Source organism: Podarcis gaigeae (genome assembly GCF_964106915.1).
Source record: "Podarcis gaigeae genome assembly, chromosome: 6".
Classification (NCBI taxonomy): Eukaryota; Metazoa; Chordata; class Lepidosauria; order Squamata; family Lacertidae; genus Podarcis; species Podarcis gaigeae.
This window is the reverse complement of record NC_139682.1, coordinates 49,066,034-49,088,086: the sequence shown is the minus strand read 5'-3', so window position 1 is coordinate 49,088,086 and position 22,053 is coordinate 49,066,034. Positions and strand designations below refer to the sequence as shown.

The window sequence follows — 22,053 nt, the reverse complement described above, 5'->3', positions numbered from 1 at the left end:
CTTTTCCTTAGTATCTCCCATTTAGCATTATCCACACACTGTCGAAAGGTTTGTCACATTCGTGTTAATAGTTAGTTAGCAAGATATATTTGAGAAGAGAGATATAGGGGTGAGGGGGAAGGATTGAGGACTCCTAGGTTGGGTGTGTGAGTGAGAGAGATATTGCTCAAGTAAGTAGGTTCGCACCTGCAGTCAGCCATGCACAGACTTACTGCTCTGCAAATAGCTGGAAGAGCAACTCAGAACAAAGCATCAATCCAAGTTTTGCTGCCAATGGGAAAAGATGCAGGCAATCGTTTATTTCCCAGACTAGCTCAGGGGACAGAGAATGTGTATTGAGACTTTCTTGCATCAGTGCTAGGCACAAGGGTCCTGTCTCCAACAGGATTTTTGCTTTGAGTTGAAACAGAGCTATGCTGTGCGGTAGAGATATGGCCTCACCTATGAGCAGCCAGCTTTTTCCCTGGTGCTCTGCTTGTTTTTTCACTTGTTTCTCATGTTTGGAGACTTGCAACGTATTAGCAAGAGGCAGACAAATCTGGTCTGACTTGTTTATTGTTTCTTTTCCCTATCCAGAATCAGAGGTGCTAAAACAAAAACAAAGAACCCAAAGGGTCAGGGTAGGAGTGGGTCCTTGCTCTAGAGATGCAGAGAAGATTAGCTAAGTTTGGATGCCTTCTGCACGTGTCAATGTGATTGTTCACGGCTGCTTCTGTCCAGTTCTAGCATGGGAAGTTTCGAACCTGGTGTAGGCCGAACCGCGAGAGTTTTTTCCTGCCCTTGCATTTGATCTTGGAGGTACTTGATTTCCAACCGCTGCATTTCAATGATCCTCTCCGTTTCCTCCTCTGGATTCAACCGTAGGATGGTTGGAGTGTGCCGTTCAGGGGAGGGAGCTGGAGGAAATGGAAAAATCACTTTGCTTGGTTGTAACTGTAGAAAATACCCCAAAGAGATGAGCCAGGATGAGGGTTAGCCATGAACACAACAGAAAGGACAAAAGGAAAACAGGGGTTGGAATTATTGGGCAATTTCCAAGGTCTACAGCAAAGAACAAGGCCCACTGACAGTTCCTGGACACTTCACGACACTGCCTGCCTGGACACTGCCTGTTCACCTGCCCCATAAGCAGTAAGGAAACAGTGAGAGGACTTAAAGAACCTCTGCATGTTTTCATCCTCTCTACCTCTCTCTAGGAGGTGGTATGCTAACTTAGGGAGTGGGAGCTCACTAACAGCATCTTGTTCAATCCTCCTTGCAGAAAAGTAGAACTGAAATTGAATGGGAGTTGGAACACTTAGGCTTTTGCTTTGCTTACAACCAGTTGTTTTGCAAAGACAACTGTTACTGTGTTAATCCCAGAGCAATATGACTGTAAAGTACGTAAGGTGCCTTTTTTAATTGGATCAGCATCTACAATAGCAGCAGAACATAATCTTTTAGATAATCAAAATACCAAAGTGAGTCTAGAACATGAGGGCCAACTTTTGATCAACCCCTCCCACTGGCAATACAGCACCACCAACAGCTGCATGTTGCCCTTGGGAACAAAACGGTTGCCCACCCCTGTTCTAGGGAAAAGGGGCCAAAAGGAAAGAAATGGAAACATATTCTGGGAAAGAGTAGAAGGGGAAAGTGAGCTGAATAACAACATAGTTACCTAAGGATTGCGCCGGTTGCTTCTTGCGTTTCATAAGGAGCCCCAAGGTTGACTGGAGGTCAAGAACTTGAGTGCGGGTGACCTTCAGTTCTCTCCGCAGCTCATTTATTTCCTTGATGAGGCTCACATTTTCCTACAGAAACAAGATGTAGCATAGCTAAGGTGATAGGAAATTTACTCTCTATACACCAAAAAGAGATCGCTGACATTGTGGAAAAGTATACCGATATGCAGAACAAGACCAAGAGCTAAACAATATGTTCTCCATATTTGCCAGGTAAGCATTGTCTATCTATTAAAACAAAACAGGGGTTCTCCTGAGCTCTGCAGAGCCAATTTAGGGGGGCACATGGGAAAGCCCAGTTGTGCCAGTAGAAGTTCTTGTGTTTTGTGTTTGTCCCATCTTCTGCTGATGGGACTCGTTAGGTGAATCCCACCCACAGTACTTTTCAAATCCACATTTGAAATTCATTATTTAAACTGAATTTTCTGGACCTTCTGGACCTGGGAATGGAGCAAATAGAACATTTTTCTTATAGCGGTTTAGAAGAGTGGACCTGCCCGCTTCCCCTCACAGTGCTAGTACCTGCATGATGCGCACATAGTCTGCACGATGTACCTCGCCTTCTTTTATCACCTTCTTTTTCAGTGTTGCCAGGTTGCGCTCAAGATGCTCTCGCTGCCGTGTGTACTCTTGATGCAAGTCTGTGTCAACGCCAACAATTTCCACCTGATGGAGCAAATGAAGTGAGCTCAAAGGAAATATGGTGGGTATCTGCTGCTGAGAGAGAAGAACTTTCACTTACCATATCTGCCTTCTGCACATACTTTTCATAGATATCCCGGATGCTCTCCTTCAGTTTCTTGGGTTCCTGGATGAGGCCTACACAGTTGTGAAGATCTGTTTTAAATCGCTTGACAAGTGCTTCCATGTCTCGTTCCTGCAGTCAGAGGAACACCAAAGCTTGATGCAGCAGAATACATTGCCTGTTGGTGAGGCTTCCTTGCTCTGGCTCAAATTACATCTCACAAATTGTCTGTGGGACAAATACTGGCCAGAGGGTACCCAATCTATCTGGACAGTGGTAGGATGGACCCCGTTAAACATTTCAAATCCCACAATACTTCTTCATCACTTGAATTTCCAGCTCTACATAGCTTGTTAACTGACAGCTGAATGTATAAGTTGTCTTCAGGAAAAAGCAGAGCATTCAGTTTTAGGAGATACAAAATAATGTGAAAGCCTGAAATGAAATGGTTGTTTTACATATGCAAGTCATCAAGTCATGGACAGGCATGTGCAGAGTCACCTATTAAATTATTATTTAGAGCAGCCCCAACACATTTGTCATTACCTTGCTTTAATGTGAAATTTAAACACTAGATTCAGTGGAAGAAAATTTCAATTACCATTACAGAATCATAAAGATGGAAGGAAACTTTAGAGCTCATCTTAGTCTGTATACGACACCCTAAAGAAGGACCAGTTATAATTTGGTGTATCACTTTTTTCAGCTGCCATTTGACACACCTTTTGCATCTCTTTGTGCATCTCCCGGTCTGTGGCTTTCAGTTTTAGCCGTAGCTCCGATATGTTCAGTTCCAGTTGTGTGTTCTGCTTGTGGAAACGTTCCAGCTCTCCTTCCATCTGCACAGATGCATGAGAAGAGAAGAGGTTTTAAAGGAGGCCTGTGGCCTGCTATGGTCTTCAAGTTGGTCCAGCTTCAGGGCTGGGAGTGGGCTGCCTAATCTACTTCTCACCTCCTGGATCTGCTCCTTCATAGCTTTGATATCATTCTCACGCGGCTCTATTTGCTTCTTCAACTCCTTTATTTTATAATCTAGTACAAATTTGAACTTCTCCAGTTCCTGGTTTTTTTTCTTTAGATCGTAAATTCGCTTCTCCTGGGACAAATAAAATAGAGACATGAGGTGAGCGGTGTCTAAAGAGACAGAGGGATCTCTTACAACTTCAGCCCTACATCAGTGGAGTCAAGAGACAATGTGTGGGATGGTAGTGTATGAGAAGGAAAAAGGGAAAGTGCCAGAAATATCAGAGAAGGGATAATGAATTCTAAGCTCCATCCTTCAGACTGGGATTCAGACACACAGAGCCATTGCTTAGTGGGTCAGAGCCTTTGTAGATTTGGACAACAAAATCCAGCTGGGGGTAGAGGGGTGGGAAAGGAGCATAGATCCAAGCACCTCACCTTGTCTTGAATGGTCTCATCTCTTTCTTGAATCTCTCTCTTCAGTCCCTGGATGTCCTTCTCTAAGGCTTTAATGATTCCTTGCAACTTTTGCTGCTCCACCTTCATTGCCTCAATGTCACTGCAGCGCTCTTCAATCTCTTTCTGCAGACTGTTGAACTAGAGAAAAAAGCATAAGGTATCTTTCAGTCTGAAGCCAGTGTCTCACCCAGCAACAGTTCCATGAGAACTGCTGACAGGAATCAGTGAAAGCTGCATGGTGGGCATCTTCATATCTCTGTACAGCTGATGCCTTCAGGAAGCAGAGTTGATCATGGCCCATCAACTGATGGACAGTGAGTTCAAACCTGCAGGATTGGCTGTGCAACCAAATCTCTAATGGGAATCTCGGTCAAACAGCTGATTCTTGCAGAAAGGAGCTTTGCCAACCCTATACTGGGTGCTTGGAAAACGCTGAGCATGCCAAGTACTTTACACAGAACTTCCCAAACACCTAATAGGCAGCTGGATATTGGGAAGTGCTGCATAAGGGAGTTGGACAGGTGGGTGGGATGACCCACCTGTCAATCATCTGACAATTAAAGAAAACAAGCATGCAAGGCCCATTTGTACAATTAATATAACATTTAATTTGGCCCTTTGCTAGCATTCCAGCCTTTAGATAAAACCTTGCATTTTAGGAAATAATTTTACATTAGATGTAAAATTGATTTTTGTTGACATTTCTGTAACACTGTTTCAATAGACAGTTGGGTATTAAAATTTGTGTTGCTTTTTATAATTTTGTTATCTATTTTATTGTCATTTTGTTGACAGAGAAAGTGGTATATACATCTTGAAATAAATGATCACAAACCAGAAGTCTGATAGCCTGAAACAGGCGAGCATACCTTCTTCCTCATGATTCCTGTCTCCCCTTTTAGCCGCAAATTTGATTCTCTTTCCTCACGAAGTCGCCTCTCATACTTAATTTTTATGTCCTGGATTTCTCGATCCTCATCTTCTTCAATTTGTTTCTTAGTTTCCTCAAATTCTCGGAGCTGAGTTCTTGATTCATCTTGAGCCTGAAAGTTAGAAAGGAGAAAGGTAAAAAGGAGGAGTTAAAGGAGCCACACTGTTAAGGGACCAGACTGAAATGATTGCCTGGGAGAGGCAAGACCCTGGGCTAGTTTGGAGATGAGGCAAATTGACACAAGCTCTCCGGGGATGACAATGCAGCAACATGATGTTACAGTGCTGGAGGCTTAATTACATGTTACAAAAGCACTGAATGCCCCAGTTCATAAATTAGTGGTGGGTAAGTGGATCTGACCAGTGCACCAGATTTTTACCTCCACCAACCTTGCAGGTGAACTCTGACAGGTGGGCAAGTCTGGATATAAAAAAGTATATGTATGGAAAGGTGAATGATAGAAACATCCAGCTACTTATGTCACTCTGAGTACAGTAAGGATAGAAAAATGAGAGTTTGGAGCTGTCATTGACTTCAGCCAGAAAGGACAGGTGAAAAGGGTTGAGCATAATCTACTTGAAGAGTACTTTAAACTAGAATCTCTGTAGTTGTGAAATTGCTTAGTAGGATCCCTCTCCAGTAGAGTGGCTCTTTTTTAGGGGGGGTAGTGTTATTGGAATGTTGTTTTTATTTTTATTATATATTTTGTGGTTTTTGTGTTGATCTTTTCTGTGAACCGGCCTGAGACCTCCGGGTATAGGGCAGTATATAAATCCAATAAATAACCTGCCATATACAAGCTTCAATATACAAGCTTCTGGACAATGATTAAAGAATAGTGTTCCTTTTGTTTAAAGTTCTGTATTTTCCGCTCTACAGGACGCACCAGACCATAAGACGCACCTAGTTTTTGGAAGAAGAAAAAATGAAAAAAAATATTCTGAATCCCAGAAGCCAGGACAACAAGCAGGATCACTGCGCAGTGATCCCACTTGCTGTCCTGGCTTATGGGATAGCCGTGCGTAGCCTCTCCTGGCCTTCATCCCCTGCCCAGGCTCCCCCAAGAGAAGCACTCCCTTTAAAGAGCGCACGGAGTGTGTGTGTGGCTCTTGGGGGCTTTTCCCCAAGGAGGGAGAAGGGCAACCCGAAGAGCCCCGAAGAGCCGCACACACGCTCCACATGGCTCTTTAAAGGGAACGCTGAGCAGAGCTTCCCGCCTGCATTCGCTCCATAAGACGCTTTCCCCTTACTTTTTAGGAGGGGGAAAGTGTGTTTTATAGAGCGAAAAATACGGTATGAATGTTGTCATACAGAGACTTTTTGTTGGTGTGGTTTACTTTTACTTTTTGAAATATGGCAATCCTATCTAAGCCAGAAACAGGTCAGCCTGCCTAGGGGTTTTATCTGTCAGAACTGTAAGTTAAACGCACTAACATGTAGCACTCAGGGAAGAAGAAGACTGGAAAGATCTGTGTTTGGGATGGGTGATGGTTGCCTAATCAGGAGGGGCAAGGACAAAAGTGTACACAGATCAGAGCTCAACTTCAGAGCACAGCTAGTGGAAGTCAGAAGAGTGATGAAGGGCTGAATCAGGAGTAACTTCAAGCATAGTAGAACTGTGCCCATCCTTAAAAATAAATAAAAATGAAACCATCACAGCTCATACCTCTTCCAGCTGAGTGGTTTTCTCAAGCAGCTTTGCCTCATAATATTCTGTCAGCTCCTCCAGCGCCTGGTTTTTGTGCTCTTCCATTTCATGAAGCTGCTTCTCATAGTCCTCCTGCATGCGTTGGGATTTCATCTGAAGCTCCTGGTACTTCTCAAACTCTAGCAGAAGCTTCTGGTTATTGCCAGATTCTGACCCAAAGACAGAGTAAAAAACAAATTAATGTGTGGGGTGGGGGTGGGGGATGTATTACAGAGTAAGGTATGTCTTGTCCTCTCCCAGTTATCCTTAGTCTTAGGGAGCTGTTTTAGACCCACATCTTGGTGCCTGCTCACATCTCTCTCCTCTAGCTCATACTATTCCTCGATCACTAGCTTTGAAGCCCCATTTGCACACTCTTTACAGGTGCATCTACATCAGAACTCCATACTCAGTAGTTCTGGCTCTTTAGGCACAAAAGAAAATACTGGGGGATTAACTTCTGTATGCCATCCCCCCAAAAGTGGGAATGATGTGACGTGCATAACGCTGTGCAGATGCTAAGATGATACAGACTACTCCACTTGTGGTGGATTTGCAATGACAGTAATATACTGATGGCCATGGAAGAAGTGTGCAGTAAAACCTTGTTTCTTGGTGGCTTGCAGAGATAAGATGCTTTAAAAAGGTATTCTCAGTTTTCAGAAAGTTACCTATCTTACTATGCCCTGCTTATCTATTGCCCCTTTATGTTCTTCTTTATTAGGTTTACTCATTTCTTCCTGCCTTTATTGGCAGGGAGATATAATTATAATTAAAAAGATGAGTTAATTCCAGTTACATTCAAGCAAATTATTGTCAATATGCCTATGTACTCAGTCCTCTAAGTTGCCCCTTTGCCATGACCGACAAACACTCAGCATGGGAAAGGTTTTCTTTCTTCATCTTTCACCATAGGGACTGAAGCCCTTTCTTACAGTCTGCAGGAAAGTGTGACTTAAAGTCCTCCTAACCTAGGTCTTGCACCTCTCTTGCCTGCTTCTCTGTTAGTTCTGCAACTTGTTCCTGGTGCTGTGCTTCCTGCTTTTCTTTATCTGCTTTCAAAACCTGAAATACATAGAGATGAGAATTACACCTGAAACTAGGCATACCAACCTTCAAATCCCTCAGGTGACTGCATGATGGGAAAAAGAAGACACAATAATGCTGAGAGTTGTAGTTATTGCTGGACCCTCACCTGGTTTTTGGTTTTCAGTGATTCCATTTCCTGGATGAATTTCTCAGTTAGTTCTTTAATTTTTTCATTATAATTCATGTCCTTGAGGCGCAGCTGGTACTCATTTTCCATCTTCAGTTCCTCTACACGTGTTTTTAGTTCTAACATTATCTGAGTCTGCAGGGTAAGGAATCATAAGAAAAGAAATTGGTGGAAAAACATTCAGATATCCAAATTAAATAAAAATCTACTGTACATAGTATCTTGCCAGATCTATATTTTAGGGCTGTTTCATATGTTAAATTTGTCATGGATACACACAAGGCATTTCAGGTGGAATTCAAAATGGTGGCCTTCAAATCGTTCCATTAGTGCAAGCATTCTAGCACGCCAGGCAGAACAATGCCCCCTCTCTTCACCCAGAATGCTATTCTGGGGGTTCTCCGAACCCCCACCGAGCCCATTTCAAGCAGGTGGGGGAAGAAGCCCTACTGCGCAAGCAAAAGTCCTTGCACAGGGCTTCCACTGATGGGTGCCAGGTGAATCCTGCCCTTCACGTTTATCTGAAAAACTATCATATATAAAGACAGCATATATTGTATCTGGCCATATATATGCATTTCCTATAACATGTGAAGTACGTTTCAGGACAGGGAGCAATGTAGCTCATGAGCTACATTTTAAGTGTACAATGTTTGATTCTTGTATTATAAGGCTAATTCAAACCTGCTGTCACCTCTCTACTAGGGCCATGATATGTACTGGGTAAGTGCTGCCCCCATGGAGATAAAGCGCATTTGGGTTAGTTGATACAACGTCTTCTGATGTGTTCTCTTCCCACTTCAAAACTCATCCGTACTGACCTTCTCTTCCATGTCTGTTCTAGTGATCAATACTTCATCAGAGTATGGCACATCTCTCTCCCTTTTCAACCCCCGCCCTTCTTTGTCATAAACTTTCCAGATAAATATACAGCCATCCTCTGCAGATGTTAGTAGGAACTGATCATCAGCTGTTATGGACATCTGTGGAGAAAAAAAGGCATACTGAACTCCAATAAAACACAAATGGAGAGTCAGAGAAAAGAAAGGGCAGTTGGCAGAATCAGAAGATGATGCTGGAGTAATAAGGATCAATTATTTTTAAAATATATCCATCTCTTTGCCTCTAGTGATATCTCTTCTCTTCTTCTCCACTTTCCCCATTATGCTCCAAACATTCCCCTTGCCATTTGTCAGGCTGTTGTCCATTCCTCAGAATCCATTTAATTAACAACTTGCCCTTGTTTTCAGTGGCTTTTCCATTCGCTCTCATTATCAATCTCAGTCTTATCTTTTTAATGAGGCACAGTAGTAGACTGATTTTAAACATGACACCAAGAAGCACAGTCACCCTCACACCCTTGCTCTCAACATTACTGGAACCTATGGTGAAAGTATAAGTGATAAACAAGCCTTCTGGATGAAATAACATTTTAAAAATAGTACTGTACAGCAACAATGTTGTAAAGCACTCCAGCGTCTGAGAAGTTAGCAACCCAGAGAGATTTCCCCTACACTCTCCCAGCTACATACACTCAGCTACATACACTCAGCTTGGAAGAGAATGAGGCTGATGGGTGTACTGTTTAGGTAGAACTCATTCTCATTATTTTCCCCATTACTGTGATTAGAGACTCTGTTGTCTATTGTCATTCTTATTAAGCTACTTTGATACACAATAAATATATCATATTTAGATATGCCCATTTGTGGCTCTTTGCATGATATAAGGTGTGCCTCCTTTCATTATTTGTTGTTGCAGACTCAGAAAAAGAAGGGATAAATAAAGGCTTTGGCAATTAAGTTGACCTGGAGACTGACTTGGCCTTTACCTTGGTGACTGGACCAGCATGGGCTTGGTATTCATTGTATTCCTTGTGCACAGGTAGTGGGTATTTCATGGACCGAATGGTCCCTGCAGAGGTTCCGGCGAACACCATGCGTCCAGAATGAGATACCACTATGAAAGTGTAGGCAACTTCAAAAGTGGGCACTTCTCGCAGTATCTGAAAGAAAGGACACCCACCATGCTTTTAGCAAGTCACTCAGCAAGGATTAAATTTGCACTGGAAAGTGGCAGAGGATACACAAATCCATCATTCATTCTCTCCACTGTGAATGTCCTGTTATCCTCTCAACGCCTCAAGAGTCATGAATTTCCTTCTCAACTTCATAACTGGGAAGAAACCCTCAATTTTTGGCAACCAAGGCAAGGTATAGATTCCATAGATGGCTATACTCTTATAGAGAAGAAGAAGGAAACTATGAACACAACTGTCACTACATGGCATAGGCAACCACTGGTGTTAAAAGCTGGAGGGGGGGATGGAACTGCAAGCCACAGCCACTGGCGGAGGAAGAGGAGTGCGGGGGGAGTGCACCATCCCTGGCAGCGCAATCCCAGTAGGGTGCCATTGCGGCTGCTACCCCCCCGCCCCAGCTGGGCACCCCGCCCCCACCTGCTCTCCGCCCCCCGTTGCCGGAGTATGAAGCTCCGCCACTGGCTACAGCACTGGGTTCACTGAGCTTCACTTTCTTCTGCATTGTTTGCTGCACTTTGATCAGCTCCATAAGTGTCTGCACATGAGCTCACCGCAGAATCACAGATCTCCTTGATGCTATGATCAGATCCGACAGCAAATATGACTTTTGCATCGGGTGATATTGCCACTCCATTGTAGCTGCAGGACTTGAGCACGCACTCGGATTCTCTCTTGCCATTCTGGAGGTTCCATTCATATACTGCCCCATCTGTGCCACAGGAGACCAGTTTATAGTCATCCATGCTCCACGCCACTGCGCGTACCTGGAGGGGCGAGTGAGAATATATATAGAATGCTCAGGCAATCCTTACTTAGGCACAAGAGACAGGTTGCTGCTTGGTACTCTGCCTGTTTACCTGGTGTCATTGCATCAAACCTTTTACATAAGAAACTCACAGAACACAGCCCCTTTTCACCCTGTGTCCTTTGTGCTCACAGTTTACCTGTAAGCAGTTAAGATAAAGATTCCCATTATAATCCAGCAGGTCAGGCTAAGAGGGTCAGGAATTATGTTCATGAACTGAATCCAGAGTTATAACAGCTCACACATTTGGTCTCCAAACACATCATAGCTAATAGCCAGCGGCAAGGAAAGGCCTGCAGATTACTATCTGTCCTTGTAGCTCCTCAGGTTTTGTCCTCCCCTGCTCAAAGTTCTATGCCTTTTTTGACAAATCAATAAAAAGTGAACAACAAAAAACATGCTCTGTAGTTTTTGAACCCATACATATTTCTAATAACTCAGTTAAAAAGGTATTCGCTTCATTTTCACATTCACCTTGCTCTCGTGTATATTGTAGTAACTTAAAAATGTTTATAAATACTGGAGTCAATTATAAAATTATTTATGAAACTCTCCCAAATTATAATAAATTATCTGCCTAGTTGCCTGGAGGCAATTCTCATCACATAAGAGTGGCTGTTTACAAACTTGCTTTATTCTGTTTAACCTTTTCCCTTATCGCTAATAAGTCTTATCTCATTCCATCCCAGATAGTTCCCTTGCTTTCCTTAGCAAAGCTTCAGCTTCTTTCACTATAAACTGGACTCACGAGCACAAAATGGTGAGATAAGAGGGCACTGAACTGCTGTAGGTAATCATGGGTGGAACTTATGGAGCTATCTCAAAACATTTCATAAGCTTGGAATTTACCTATTTGTGATCAATAGGGCATCAAAGCAGGGCTGATGACAGTTCCAGAGGAATCCACTTGCTCCTTAAAATTCATTGGGTCAAAGTTCTTAAATTCAGGGTATTTCAAGTCTTTTTTGCACTGATATTTGGGAGGCCAATTACAGCAAGGGAGGTGGAGGGAATGTCGTCTCCACAGTCATCTAACAGGTTGTTGGCAATTCAGTAAACAAACATTAAATAATATATCTGTTTTCTTGATAAGCCGAGCCCAGACAAACAAAAGTACTTTTAAGCCCTACTATTTCAGCAAGAGAAATTTAAGCACATTCCTATTAAAATCAGTAGTAAGTCCCACTGAGTTCAGTTGGACTTACTCCCAGCTATGTGTGTATAGGATTACAAAGTACTGTAAAAATGCTGGCTTTCTTTTAACCTAAGCTATTGCACATAACAGAGGAGAAAGTTGATTCCACTGTTCGTAAAAAGTGATCCAAATTATATCTGCACTGCCAGAGAACTATACTCAGGAGCACCTTGGAGTATTTTTAATCCTTCACTCCTATTCTTTAGTTTCTAGTGCCTTTGTAATAAAAAAAAGAATTAAATCATAGGCAGAGCCTCAAAACCAGCTTCTTGAGAAATCCTGTTCTTTTGGCATTTCAAATATATTCAGTTTAATGTACTATTTTACTTGTATTGTAGGCATTACTTACTGACCTTCCCATTGTGTCCTTTCAAGTTAATGATGTTTTCAAAACTTATGGCAGAATAAATGTGAATCACATTTCCATTTACTGCTGCAAACAGATGACCTCCTGTACTGAAGGCACACTGTAGACAGAAGCAGGAGACAGCACGAAGCAATGAGACTTCACATAGGTAACCTCTTTGTGAAGGTACCAGATATCCATAATTTGGAGGCCATGCAGAAAACAGCCTCTAATCATCCTTCATCACAACCAGATGCATCTGTTGTCAGAGAGTGGTATTCTGCTATTTTTGCTCCTCCTTTGGCTCCAGATTTTGTCTGGGAAAGTGAGCTATTAAGGACCTACCAAACTAGGACAAAGTTACTTGAGGGTCCCACAGAACTCTATTGAAATGGAAAAAGGGGTATCCGCACACTATATAGTGGAATTATACCTTTAGGTAATGTAACTTTAGGGTTGCGAACACGGCAAACCCGGAAATGTATACTTCCAGGTTTCGCTGCGCGTGCATGCGCAGAAGTGCTCTGCACACCGTGTGTGTGCAGAAGCGCTCAATCGCGCCGTGTGCGCAGAAGGTAGCCTCCGGCTACAAAGATTTCAGGATACAGCCGGGTCTCCGGAACGGATCCCATTTGTAACTGGAGGTACCACTCTATACTGGCATAAGACCTTCTGAAATGCTTAAATGTTGAATCTTCCTTCAAATCCTAGCCTAATTGATTCGCAACAGAGAACCCTGAGACTTCAGGTGTCTGTACAAGAAGTATCCTAAACTCTACCTAACTCGAAGACTCTCCTTATTCCATAGGAAGAAGGCAATAGTCTTTTTGTATGTACCTGGAAATGACCCTTCTGGAATCACACCCTACTCTGTATTCCAGCAGAATGTGGGGAAATTCCTCTAGCATATTTGAGCAAAATCTCCCCCAGAAATTGTGTTCTGGTATGGGTTATTTCCTGAACACAGAAAAATAGTCTGTCGATGTGTAGGGAGAGACCTGTTCCAAGCAAACGTGGTAACACAACTTACTAGTCATAAAATGCCTGTGCCACCTCCCAATCTGGTGTTCCCCATTCAAGCTCCTCCACCAGTTCCTTCCCTTGCACTGCTCACCTCTCTGCACCCTCGTACAGTGAAGTCCTTGAAAGTTCGGATGTCATCAATAAGCAGATTCATAAGTCGGAGTTTGTCAGCAAAACCAACCAACACATACAGCCCACTAGGGTGAAGGGAAAGTGCATATGCCTCTTCTTGGTATTCCTTGTACAGGTCCAGTGTGCTGCAGCAAGAGCAACCATTGCAATCAAAGCACAGATCACGCTTCTGTGCAACAAAGTTGTACCTAGTGCTATTTTTGGTCACAGTTCCCCCAAGAAGGTCAAATGCTGGGGAACAGGGAACAAAGGGGAACAAAGACAACTTGACAGCGTCATACATATACCAGTCCCTTTCAATGCATACATCAGGGCAGCAAAAATAATTTTTCACATGACAGGCAGTTCATACTGTCAGGCAACCAAATTAATTCAGCATCACATGAGAATCAATTTGTATAACCAGAACTATCAATAAAATTGCCATTTTTTAAACCTAAAGTTGATAAAAGAAATAGGCTTTCTAATTTTGATAGCTCCAGATTTTTAATGGATTTTTCTGTATTTAGAACTAGGATTATGTTTCTGTTACATACACAGGAGTCCCATGAAGAAGTACAATTATGTATCTGAACCTTGCCTATCAACTGATTTCTAGAGCAACCACCATCTCTTAATATTATTTTCTTCTCTGAGTAAATATAAGCAGTTTCTTTTTATCAGAATAGGACTGACACTTGCCCTGATGATTGCCTGGGGCTCTGTAGTGAATTGCCACTCACTCATGGTCTGAGTACAATTCATAGTCCGAGTACAAATCAAAAGGCTGTGCAACAGATCATGTCCCCTTACTTGTTTTCATAATTCCAGATGCGGACAGATTTGTCCAGTGAACAGGTAGCAACGAGGGGCTTGCGAATGCAGGTATCCAAGCCAGTAATGGAAGCAGAATGTATTGGGTGGTTCAGGTATTCAAAGTGAGCTGTCTCCCCCTAGTGAAATATCATAAACATGTTAGCTAGAGCTGCTCATGTGATGGTGTAACACCAGGCAACACTGAACTTCTCTCCATAGCAAAAAGGAGGCATTTGATATGTACTAAATTTATCAAAGCACTGGAAAGTCTAGTGACAAATAGGGCATTTGTAGAGAAGTACACCAGTGACTATAGAAAAGTACTCTGAAGAGGTCCAAACAGAAACAGCCACTACTGGAAATTTGACTGGAGAACAGACCTTACAAATCTTGGGGAGATTTTCCGCAAGAGGTATTTAAGATAGCTGAAATGTGTCCTTGCTGTCTCGCAGGAGAACATGACATTTTGAATTGTTTTGATGACGATTGCACCAACACGTCTATGCACCAGGGCAAAGGAGGTTGCAACAGGAAAGGCTGCCACTCTCAATATCCATAAATTGATACTGGCTATGGTCCGGATGGAAATACCAATGAAAGGCCTAAGTGCCGTGAGTTGTGTGGTCATGATATTGCTGCATGGTTATTGGTGCTTTCAATGTGAAGTTGCTATAGGAGTTAATTCAGTGGTGATATCATGACTGGTGAAGGAACTGTGCAATTGAGAGTATTCTTTATGTTGCTGGTTCTCCTTTCAACACTTTTTTTTAGGGTTGCTGAGTAACTGACTTGATGCAGTCATATTACCAGACTGTCTTGGTTTCTTGTTTTTGTTCTGTTCTTTGCAGCACAAGAATATAAAATTACTTTGAACACCACATTTCCAAGTCGTTGCTCAGAACACAGTGCTCTTAATGAACTCACCTTGCTTATCTCAGCTGCTGATATGGAGAGGAGATAGAGCTGATTCTTAGTTGTGCTGATCAGAAGTGTTTCCTCTGCAGGACTGAAGGCAATACAAACAACATCCTGTTTGTCCGACTGGTTTGGATCATTGCTGCACTGGTCTTGTGGAATCTATGAAATAAAGCAGCTTAGTTAACTACTTTCCTAGATACATACTTTCTAGTCCAGTACAATGGCAGCAAGATTACCTTAATAAAGATTTTCACCTTTAAAAGCACAGACCCAAAATGGCACATGGACCAAAAATGGGCAGTTCCAGGGAAGAAAGGGCTTAGTCCACAACCTAAATTCCCTCAAACCCCAATCCTGACCCCTGTGCTCACAATGTTATGCTGGTAAAATAGGGGATATAAAAGAACATTTTGAACCGAACATAATATCCACCCCTACCTTACATTGTCAAACGCTCTTCAGCCCTTGTGTTTTGAGGGATCATAGAATCTTAGAGTTGGAAGAGACCAAAGGGTCATCTAGTCCAACCCCCTGCAATGCAAGAATCTCTGCTAAAGCATCCATGACAGATGGCCATCCAACCCCTGCTTAAAAACGTCCAAGGAAGGAGACCTCTTGTGGGGGTCTGTTCCACTGCTGAACAGCTCTCACCATCAGCCTGGGCAGTGGAGCAGAAGAAATAGTGGGGCAGTGATGTCCTTCCAGCAGCAGCAGGATGAAGTGGTGGTGGTGAGGTTGGGGAAGCATTGGGTTGGTGCCATTGGCCCTGCAGATAGGTGTACACCTACAAGGGTATTTCCACCATGGAGCTCTCCCAACCTCACTGCTGCCACCTAGCGTCATCCTGATGATCTCATCACTGCAGCTGCTGCAAGGATGTCCCCACCCCATGATTCATAAGGGCTAATGAAGATTACAGTCAACACAATCTCTTATTCAAGGCTCTTTCTTAGCTCATCAGAACCCTCTGTAGGGTGGAGGGGGCTGGAGCTGGGGATGGAGAATGGGCTGTTTAGCTGGAACCATGTACTCCATTTTTGCTATTATGACTCAGCAACATTCTCTTCCATCTATGAGCTCCAGTGAAGGGTGGGGGCAGGCTCCTTGCAGCTCACAAGCTCACTACTGCTACAATGATAATTCAGACGGCATAGGGTGGGCAAATAACAAGGTCTGCTGCAGCAATAACCTGCAGGACTGGCAATCAATTAAACAAGCAGAGCAGGGAACAAGTACAGCAAGGTGGGATGATAGTGGCTGCAAGATGCAAACAGCAACCTGGGTGTGTGAGAGCAGCCAACTGGAATGTGAATGCTTCCCCTGATTGCCTTTGGCATCTGTAGGTGTGTGAGGACTTTCTCCAGCAGTCCTCACAATATCATATCCAAAGCCTGAACCTGAGACTTCCTGTATGCAAGACTTGTGATGCACCACAGGGTAGGGTTTGTCATTTAGCCACCTTGGATCTCATTGATATGGCTGGGTCTGTTGGTTGAGGATCAGCAAATGCCTCATCATGTGTTTGTCTCCTACCTGCGGCTGGGGTTGAGTGGTGTCTGGCGCAGTGTGGGTTCTACTTCTGCTGAATCTCCTCCTTTTGCCTCGAACATTTATATTGTTGGTGAGCTATGCAATAAATCAAGCATTCCATGTCTCAGACATCTTACCTACCCGTATCTCTCGGCTTTCTCTGTAACCTTCCTTCTCATCTGACTTTTCAAACAGTAGAACAATCCCGGGACCAGCTGAACAAGCAAATCCCTTGGAATATGCAGCAATAGCAGAGACCCGAGGTAAAAATGCTTGCTGCTGTGCTTCAGTTTCACAAACCACCTCAGTGGAAATCTCAGGGGAATTGTGAGCAGGAAACTCAATAAGGCTTTAAAAAGAAATTCATCAATCAATCAATCAATCAATCAATCAATCAGGAACAAACAGAGAAGTCTAACAAGTTCCAAATGTCAGTTGCATGAGGCATAAAAAAATGATTGTTGTTCATTTTAAACTTGTTTTTTTCATTTCAGAGACACCACATAGTCCTAGTATCAACATAAAGTTTCCCCTATTTGAAATTTTGTACACATATATTAGGACATACGTCTCATTGAACTTGGTATAACATTTCGAAGTCAGCATGCTGAAGGGTTTAGGGAAGATACTAAAGCTGTGCACACACTCACATTTACTCTGCATTCAGTGCACTCTCACTACTGGTTTCTGAAGCCATGTCCATGCAATGTTAGCCACAATTGACATCTGTCCTGTAGTTGTTTGTGAAATACTGTGTTTTCATGTTTCTTGCCTCAATCCGGTGTCAATCTGGATTGAATGCACCCATGAATGCACCATGTCCCCCTCTGCCCACTAATGTGGGCAGACGGCATGTGACTTGGAAACATATCCAACAGTACTGAGGTATACAAGGGCATGCCTATGCAATTCAACATGCAGCAGAGGGGCAATGACCTTGCTGCATTTTAAGCCAGTAATGTATACAAAGCCTAACACTCCAATCCTAAGCATGCTTCTTAAATTTAATTAGCACTTTACACAAGCTTTTAAACAATATCTTATAAATTTCAGTTATTCATCCTCCAACAAGTGTGGCAGATCATGATTAGTCCCATATGACAGTGGGACAAACGGTACAATCCTGTGCATGTCTATGCAGAAGTTAAGTCCCACTGCGTTCAATGGGACTCACATTCTGGAAAGTATGTATAAAATGGGTGGACAACCTTTTCAAGCCTGAGAGCTGCCTCAGAGGAAATAACTTTTCTCAGAGAGGCAATACAGTCATGACCATGATACCATTTGTAGATCATAGTAAAACACATTATCTGCTGGAGCGCATTGACCACTCTAGTGTCAATAGTTTGAAGGCAGTCTCACCTCTCTGAATCCTGCTGTGGTTCCTCCTTATCTACTTCAGAGACTATCTCTTTGCGCTCAATACTTGTCTCCCAGCGAAGATCACCGGAGTCAAATAAGTAGATCTTGCCTGTGTCAGTGCCCACAATCACCTTCTCTTCAGAAAGCCAGGCATGAGACAGGTAGTTTTGAGGTTCCCCTCGCAAGAAGTTGGTCTGTTTTAAGGTTCCTTCTGTGTATCTAAATAGCTTAAAAATGCCATATCCTGTAACACAGACTTGGGTGTTATCCTGTGGATTGAAGCTCACCTGGAAAGGAAAGCAACATAAAATAAATGATTACTTGATGAGCAACATGAACAATTGATTTAAAAAATTAAGAGCAAAGGTCACCAGTGTTACAATATAAAATGTGTAAAAAATAAAGGAAACAAACAGGAACAAAAATCATAAATATTTAAACATAATACTTCAGAAAAAAGGCCTCCATGATAAAACAAGGAGTAGGGAATTTGTCCCGCCCTTCTTTGTAACTCCACAGTTCTGCCTAAGCAACCTAAATAAGAAACTTGACTCTAGCTAGGAGCCACGTTTAGGACACACAGTTTGTGAAATAAATAAGGATGTTACACTGCAGTACAATTCTCAACCACTTGTTGAGACAAGAGAAAATGGAGTGCGCCTTCAGAGGTGAAGTCAAACTGCTGTGTTAACAGCACTGAAGTGACCTCCCCAGGGCACAAGCCTGGACAGTGTGTATGGAGGTCCTGGGCTGCCCAAACAAGATCCCCTTCTTGGTCTTGCTGATGTGGTTCAAAGAAAAGCAGAGCAATACGTTTGGCACCAGCCTGGCTGAAGGAGTTGCCAGAATGAGAAGCACAAAGTGCCATACAACCATCTTAGAGACTCCACCCTGGATTTGTGTAGGGTTTACTCCTTAGCCTTTTCTTCACCCAAAGATACCACCCAAAAGGCAGCAGGGGTTTAAGATCTCCTAGATGGGCTACTTTCCCAGGTTGACAAACCCCATCTACCCCTCATTTCCCTCTACAGCATGTGCAGAAAACACCTTCTTGACTGTAGGACCCACTATTGGTCTCATCTGCTCTGACCTGTCTTCACATACAGAGGAAGCTCCTACCTGACCAAGCTTTTGAGACCCATCACCTGGTTTAGCCAGCCAGTTGAAGACATTTCCCGGGGCGTGGCTGCTATCACATGCTGACGGCTTCTAGGAGCCAGAGGTGACAGGGTGGGGACCAAAGGTAGACAAACTACCTCAGAAGGAGCACAATATGTTCCCCACCAGAAGTACTACCCCTCCCCTGACACTCCATACACCTTAACCACCAAGGTCAAGAAAAAGACAAAAGTATAATTGCAGAGCTGCAATGCTTATATACCCATTCAATCATGCAAGTTCTGTGTCTCAGACGTATATGTAAATGTGTGAATGTGAACAGAAGATCTGAGATTTCACACTGAGTCTATCTCCATATGGCAACTTTTCTCACTGAGGTCTCCAATGGTGGAGGCAGAGCCTCTCTCTTTGAGGCAATGACAAGTGGTGATAATTACCTCATGTACCCAAGTACTATACTGCTGCATGTGGTGCTTCTCTTCTATGTTACCTGATAAAGAGGATTGTTCTGGACATCAACCTTGATAATTGCCATTGTTCTTTGCTTTTCCCACATCCAGTAGGCAAGGTTTGATTCTGGAGGTCCTGTCTGTGCCACTAGATATTTGGAATCAGGGGAAAAAGCTACACTAATAAATTCTTGGACCGCAAAATCAAAACTGTTCAAGATCTTCCGCTTCTTGCATGGGACAGATGACAGTTCATAGATTGTGATGGTAGGTTTATCCTGCAGTATCTCTGAAATAGCCAGATAGCGTCGATTTGGACTAATTGCCAGTGCTAGCATCCCTTGGCTCTTTTCTGAGCCTATAAAGCACAGAGAAAAAGCTTATGTGAGCTTCATGTAGGAACATTACATTTTCAGGAGCCAAGTCCAATATCAAGGTTGCCCATGTGGGCTTCAACTTTTTTCAAAGACTTCAGGAAATAACTACATATTACTGAGATGATTATAGAGATGATAATCCAGGAAACTGAAATCCCAATAATTTCATTGTTGTAGAGACACTGGCTCAGTTCACACATAACATTAAGCCAAACTATGTATTAGCATAGTTGAATCTATGTATTAGCATGAATGTGTGACCATGCAGGTTCTCAGAGAGGGGATTGCAGTCACTTTTCTCCTTTACTAAAACAAGCCAAGCTTCAAACATTGGTTTACAAACTTGGCTTGTTTCAATAAACAATAATTAAATGTCAGGTAACTGGTAACATAGGCTAGCGCTTCCAATCTCCTCAACACAGCCACCCTAGAGGAGAGAGAAGCCCATGGAATCATAGAATCATAGAGTTGGAAGGAACCTCAAGGGTCATCTAGTCCAACCCCCTGCAATGAAGGAATCACATGACAGGTGGCCATTCAACCTCTGCTTAAAAATCTCAGCCAGGTTCATTCACATGATGCTAAACTATAGTTTCCTGAACATCTGTTTTGTTTATTTATGACATTTTAATGCCACTTAATATAATCAATATCTAAGCAGTTTATACAAAAACATTCCAAGGAAACTCAGATGAATTGGTCAGCAATGCTTGAATGTAACCATCTCTAAAATATACACCTAATGGGAAGTTGCATTTTAAAACAGCATAAACAAGAAGCGAAAATGTTTATATTTCACCTAAATGTAGACAGAACATAACAATGGGCAGAAGCCACTTTGCAACCAAATGTCAATGACATTGTTGTGAAAGCATATAAAAACAAATACTGTAATTATTTTTTTGGAAAACAACTTTAATGTGATATGTGGGTTCTGAGCATAGCTGTCAACTTTCCCCTTTTTTGCGGGAAATTCCCTTATTCCAGCGCCACTTCCCACTGCTATCCCAGATTGTTAGATATCCCGTAGACTGTCTCCAGGACAGGTTAGGCTGCTGATCCCTTATTTTCAAATCCGAGAGTTGACACCTGTGGTTCCGAGCCTGAATCTAACACTGCAACTATTTAAACCCAGGTGGCTACTTTATTAGTAAGAAATAGCACAAGTATCATGTCTAAAACCTGAAAGGGAAGTTTCAGCAGCTAGGAATGCAGACGAGGCATTGCCTATTTAGAAGACTGATATTTTAGGTGGGTGGCTGCACCTTCCCGCTTCCTTTCCTGAATTTCAGCCTTGGCAGTGAGGGGACATGGGAGAACGGGGTGGGATGGGGAGGAGCAAGAGGAGAAAGCTGATTTACCTGGGATGAACTTCTGCCATTTCTGCTCAATGTGATATTTCACACAGCTATTCCCCGCAGGGTACACTATGATCTGTTCATCGAAGAAGCAAATATTATTTGCCACCCGAGACTGGAAGCCAAAGATGTGGAGGGCTTGCGCCACAATCACCGACATGGCGCCTGAGATTCAGCAAACTTTGCTGGAAAAGGAGAAAGAAACGTCAGGGAGATTTCCCAGGTGGGGTTGTCGTGCTCCTTCCCCAACAGGCGCCCAGGGATGGGGCCCCGACCCGCCAAGTCGTTTTGCTTGCTCGTCCCAGGTCTTGCTCTTCCCTAACCACCCAGACCTCTCTCCCCTCTGGGGTCCTGCTCGCTCAGCTGTCTCTCGGCTTCTCTCTCTGGCCTTTAGGTAAAAAGAGCAGAAGAAAAAAAGAAGCCGAGACTGGTTGCTATGGAGACGGCGTCCTGGTCGCATGGCGAGCGGGCGGGGGAGGTGGAGAACTCTAACCGGAAGAGGAAAGACACAGAAACCGGAAGTAGCTCTGTGCCGTTCCGCGTGGTTTCTGAACCAGCGTCTGGCTGGAGTTGTGGAAGGGGCCTCCAGAAGAGGACTCGTGGTAAGACCAAGTCTGTAGTCGCATGTACGGTTTACGTGGGAGTAAGCGCTGTTGAATACAGCGGGGGCTCCTTCCGAGCAGGATTATAAAACGCGAGGCGGTTTGTAGGGAGGGAAGAAGCCCTAGGTTCGGCTTAATGCAATGTTAGGAATGTGTTGGGGCGGCAGGTGGAAGTTCAACAGGTGAAGCAATTCCGGAATTTAAATGTATGCCGTTTCTCCGTCTTTTACCAACCTGGCCGCGGGGAGGCGGGGGAAGCAATACCAATCTCTCCAG

At 43.3% G+C, this 22,053-nt stretch overlaps 1 protein-coding gene across 1 annotated transcript; it reads right to left on the bottom strand.

Moving 5' to 3' along the window:
- Positions 1-537: 537 nt before the first annotated feature.
- On the bottom strand, positions 538-22,032 carry CFAP57 (cilia and flagella associated protein 57). The gene is made up of 22 exons (XM_083742235.1): positions 21,179-22,032; positions 19,482-19,798; positions 17,873-18,159; positions 16,652-16,859; positions 14,987-15,139; positions 14,060-14,199; positions 13,227-13,392; positions 12,120-12,233; positions 10,318-10,530; positions 9,557-9,730; positions 8,547-8,708; positions 7,705-7,860; positions 7,481-7,574; positions 6,489-6,679; positions 4,761-4,934; positions 3,871-4,029; positions 3,422-3,565; positions 3,192-3,308; positions 2,467-2,601; positions 2,247-2,390; positions 1,661-1,793; positions 538-896 (listed from the first exon to the last, which is right to left on the bottom strand). Exons 1-22 carry the CDS (start codon positions 21,333-21,335, stop codon positions 688-690), a joined length of 3,747 nt encoding a protein of 1,248 aa, XP_083598361.1. The 5' UTR covers positions 21,336-22,032; the 3' UTR covers positions 538-687.
- Between the last annotated feature and the right edge of the window lie 21 nt (positions 22,033-22,053).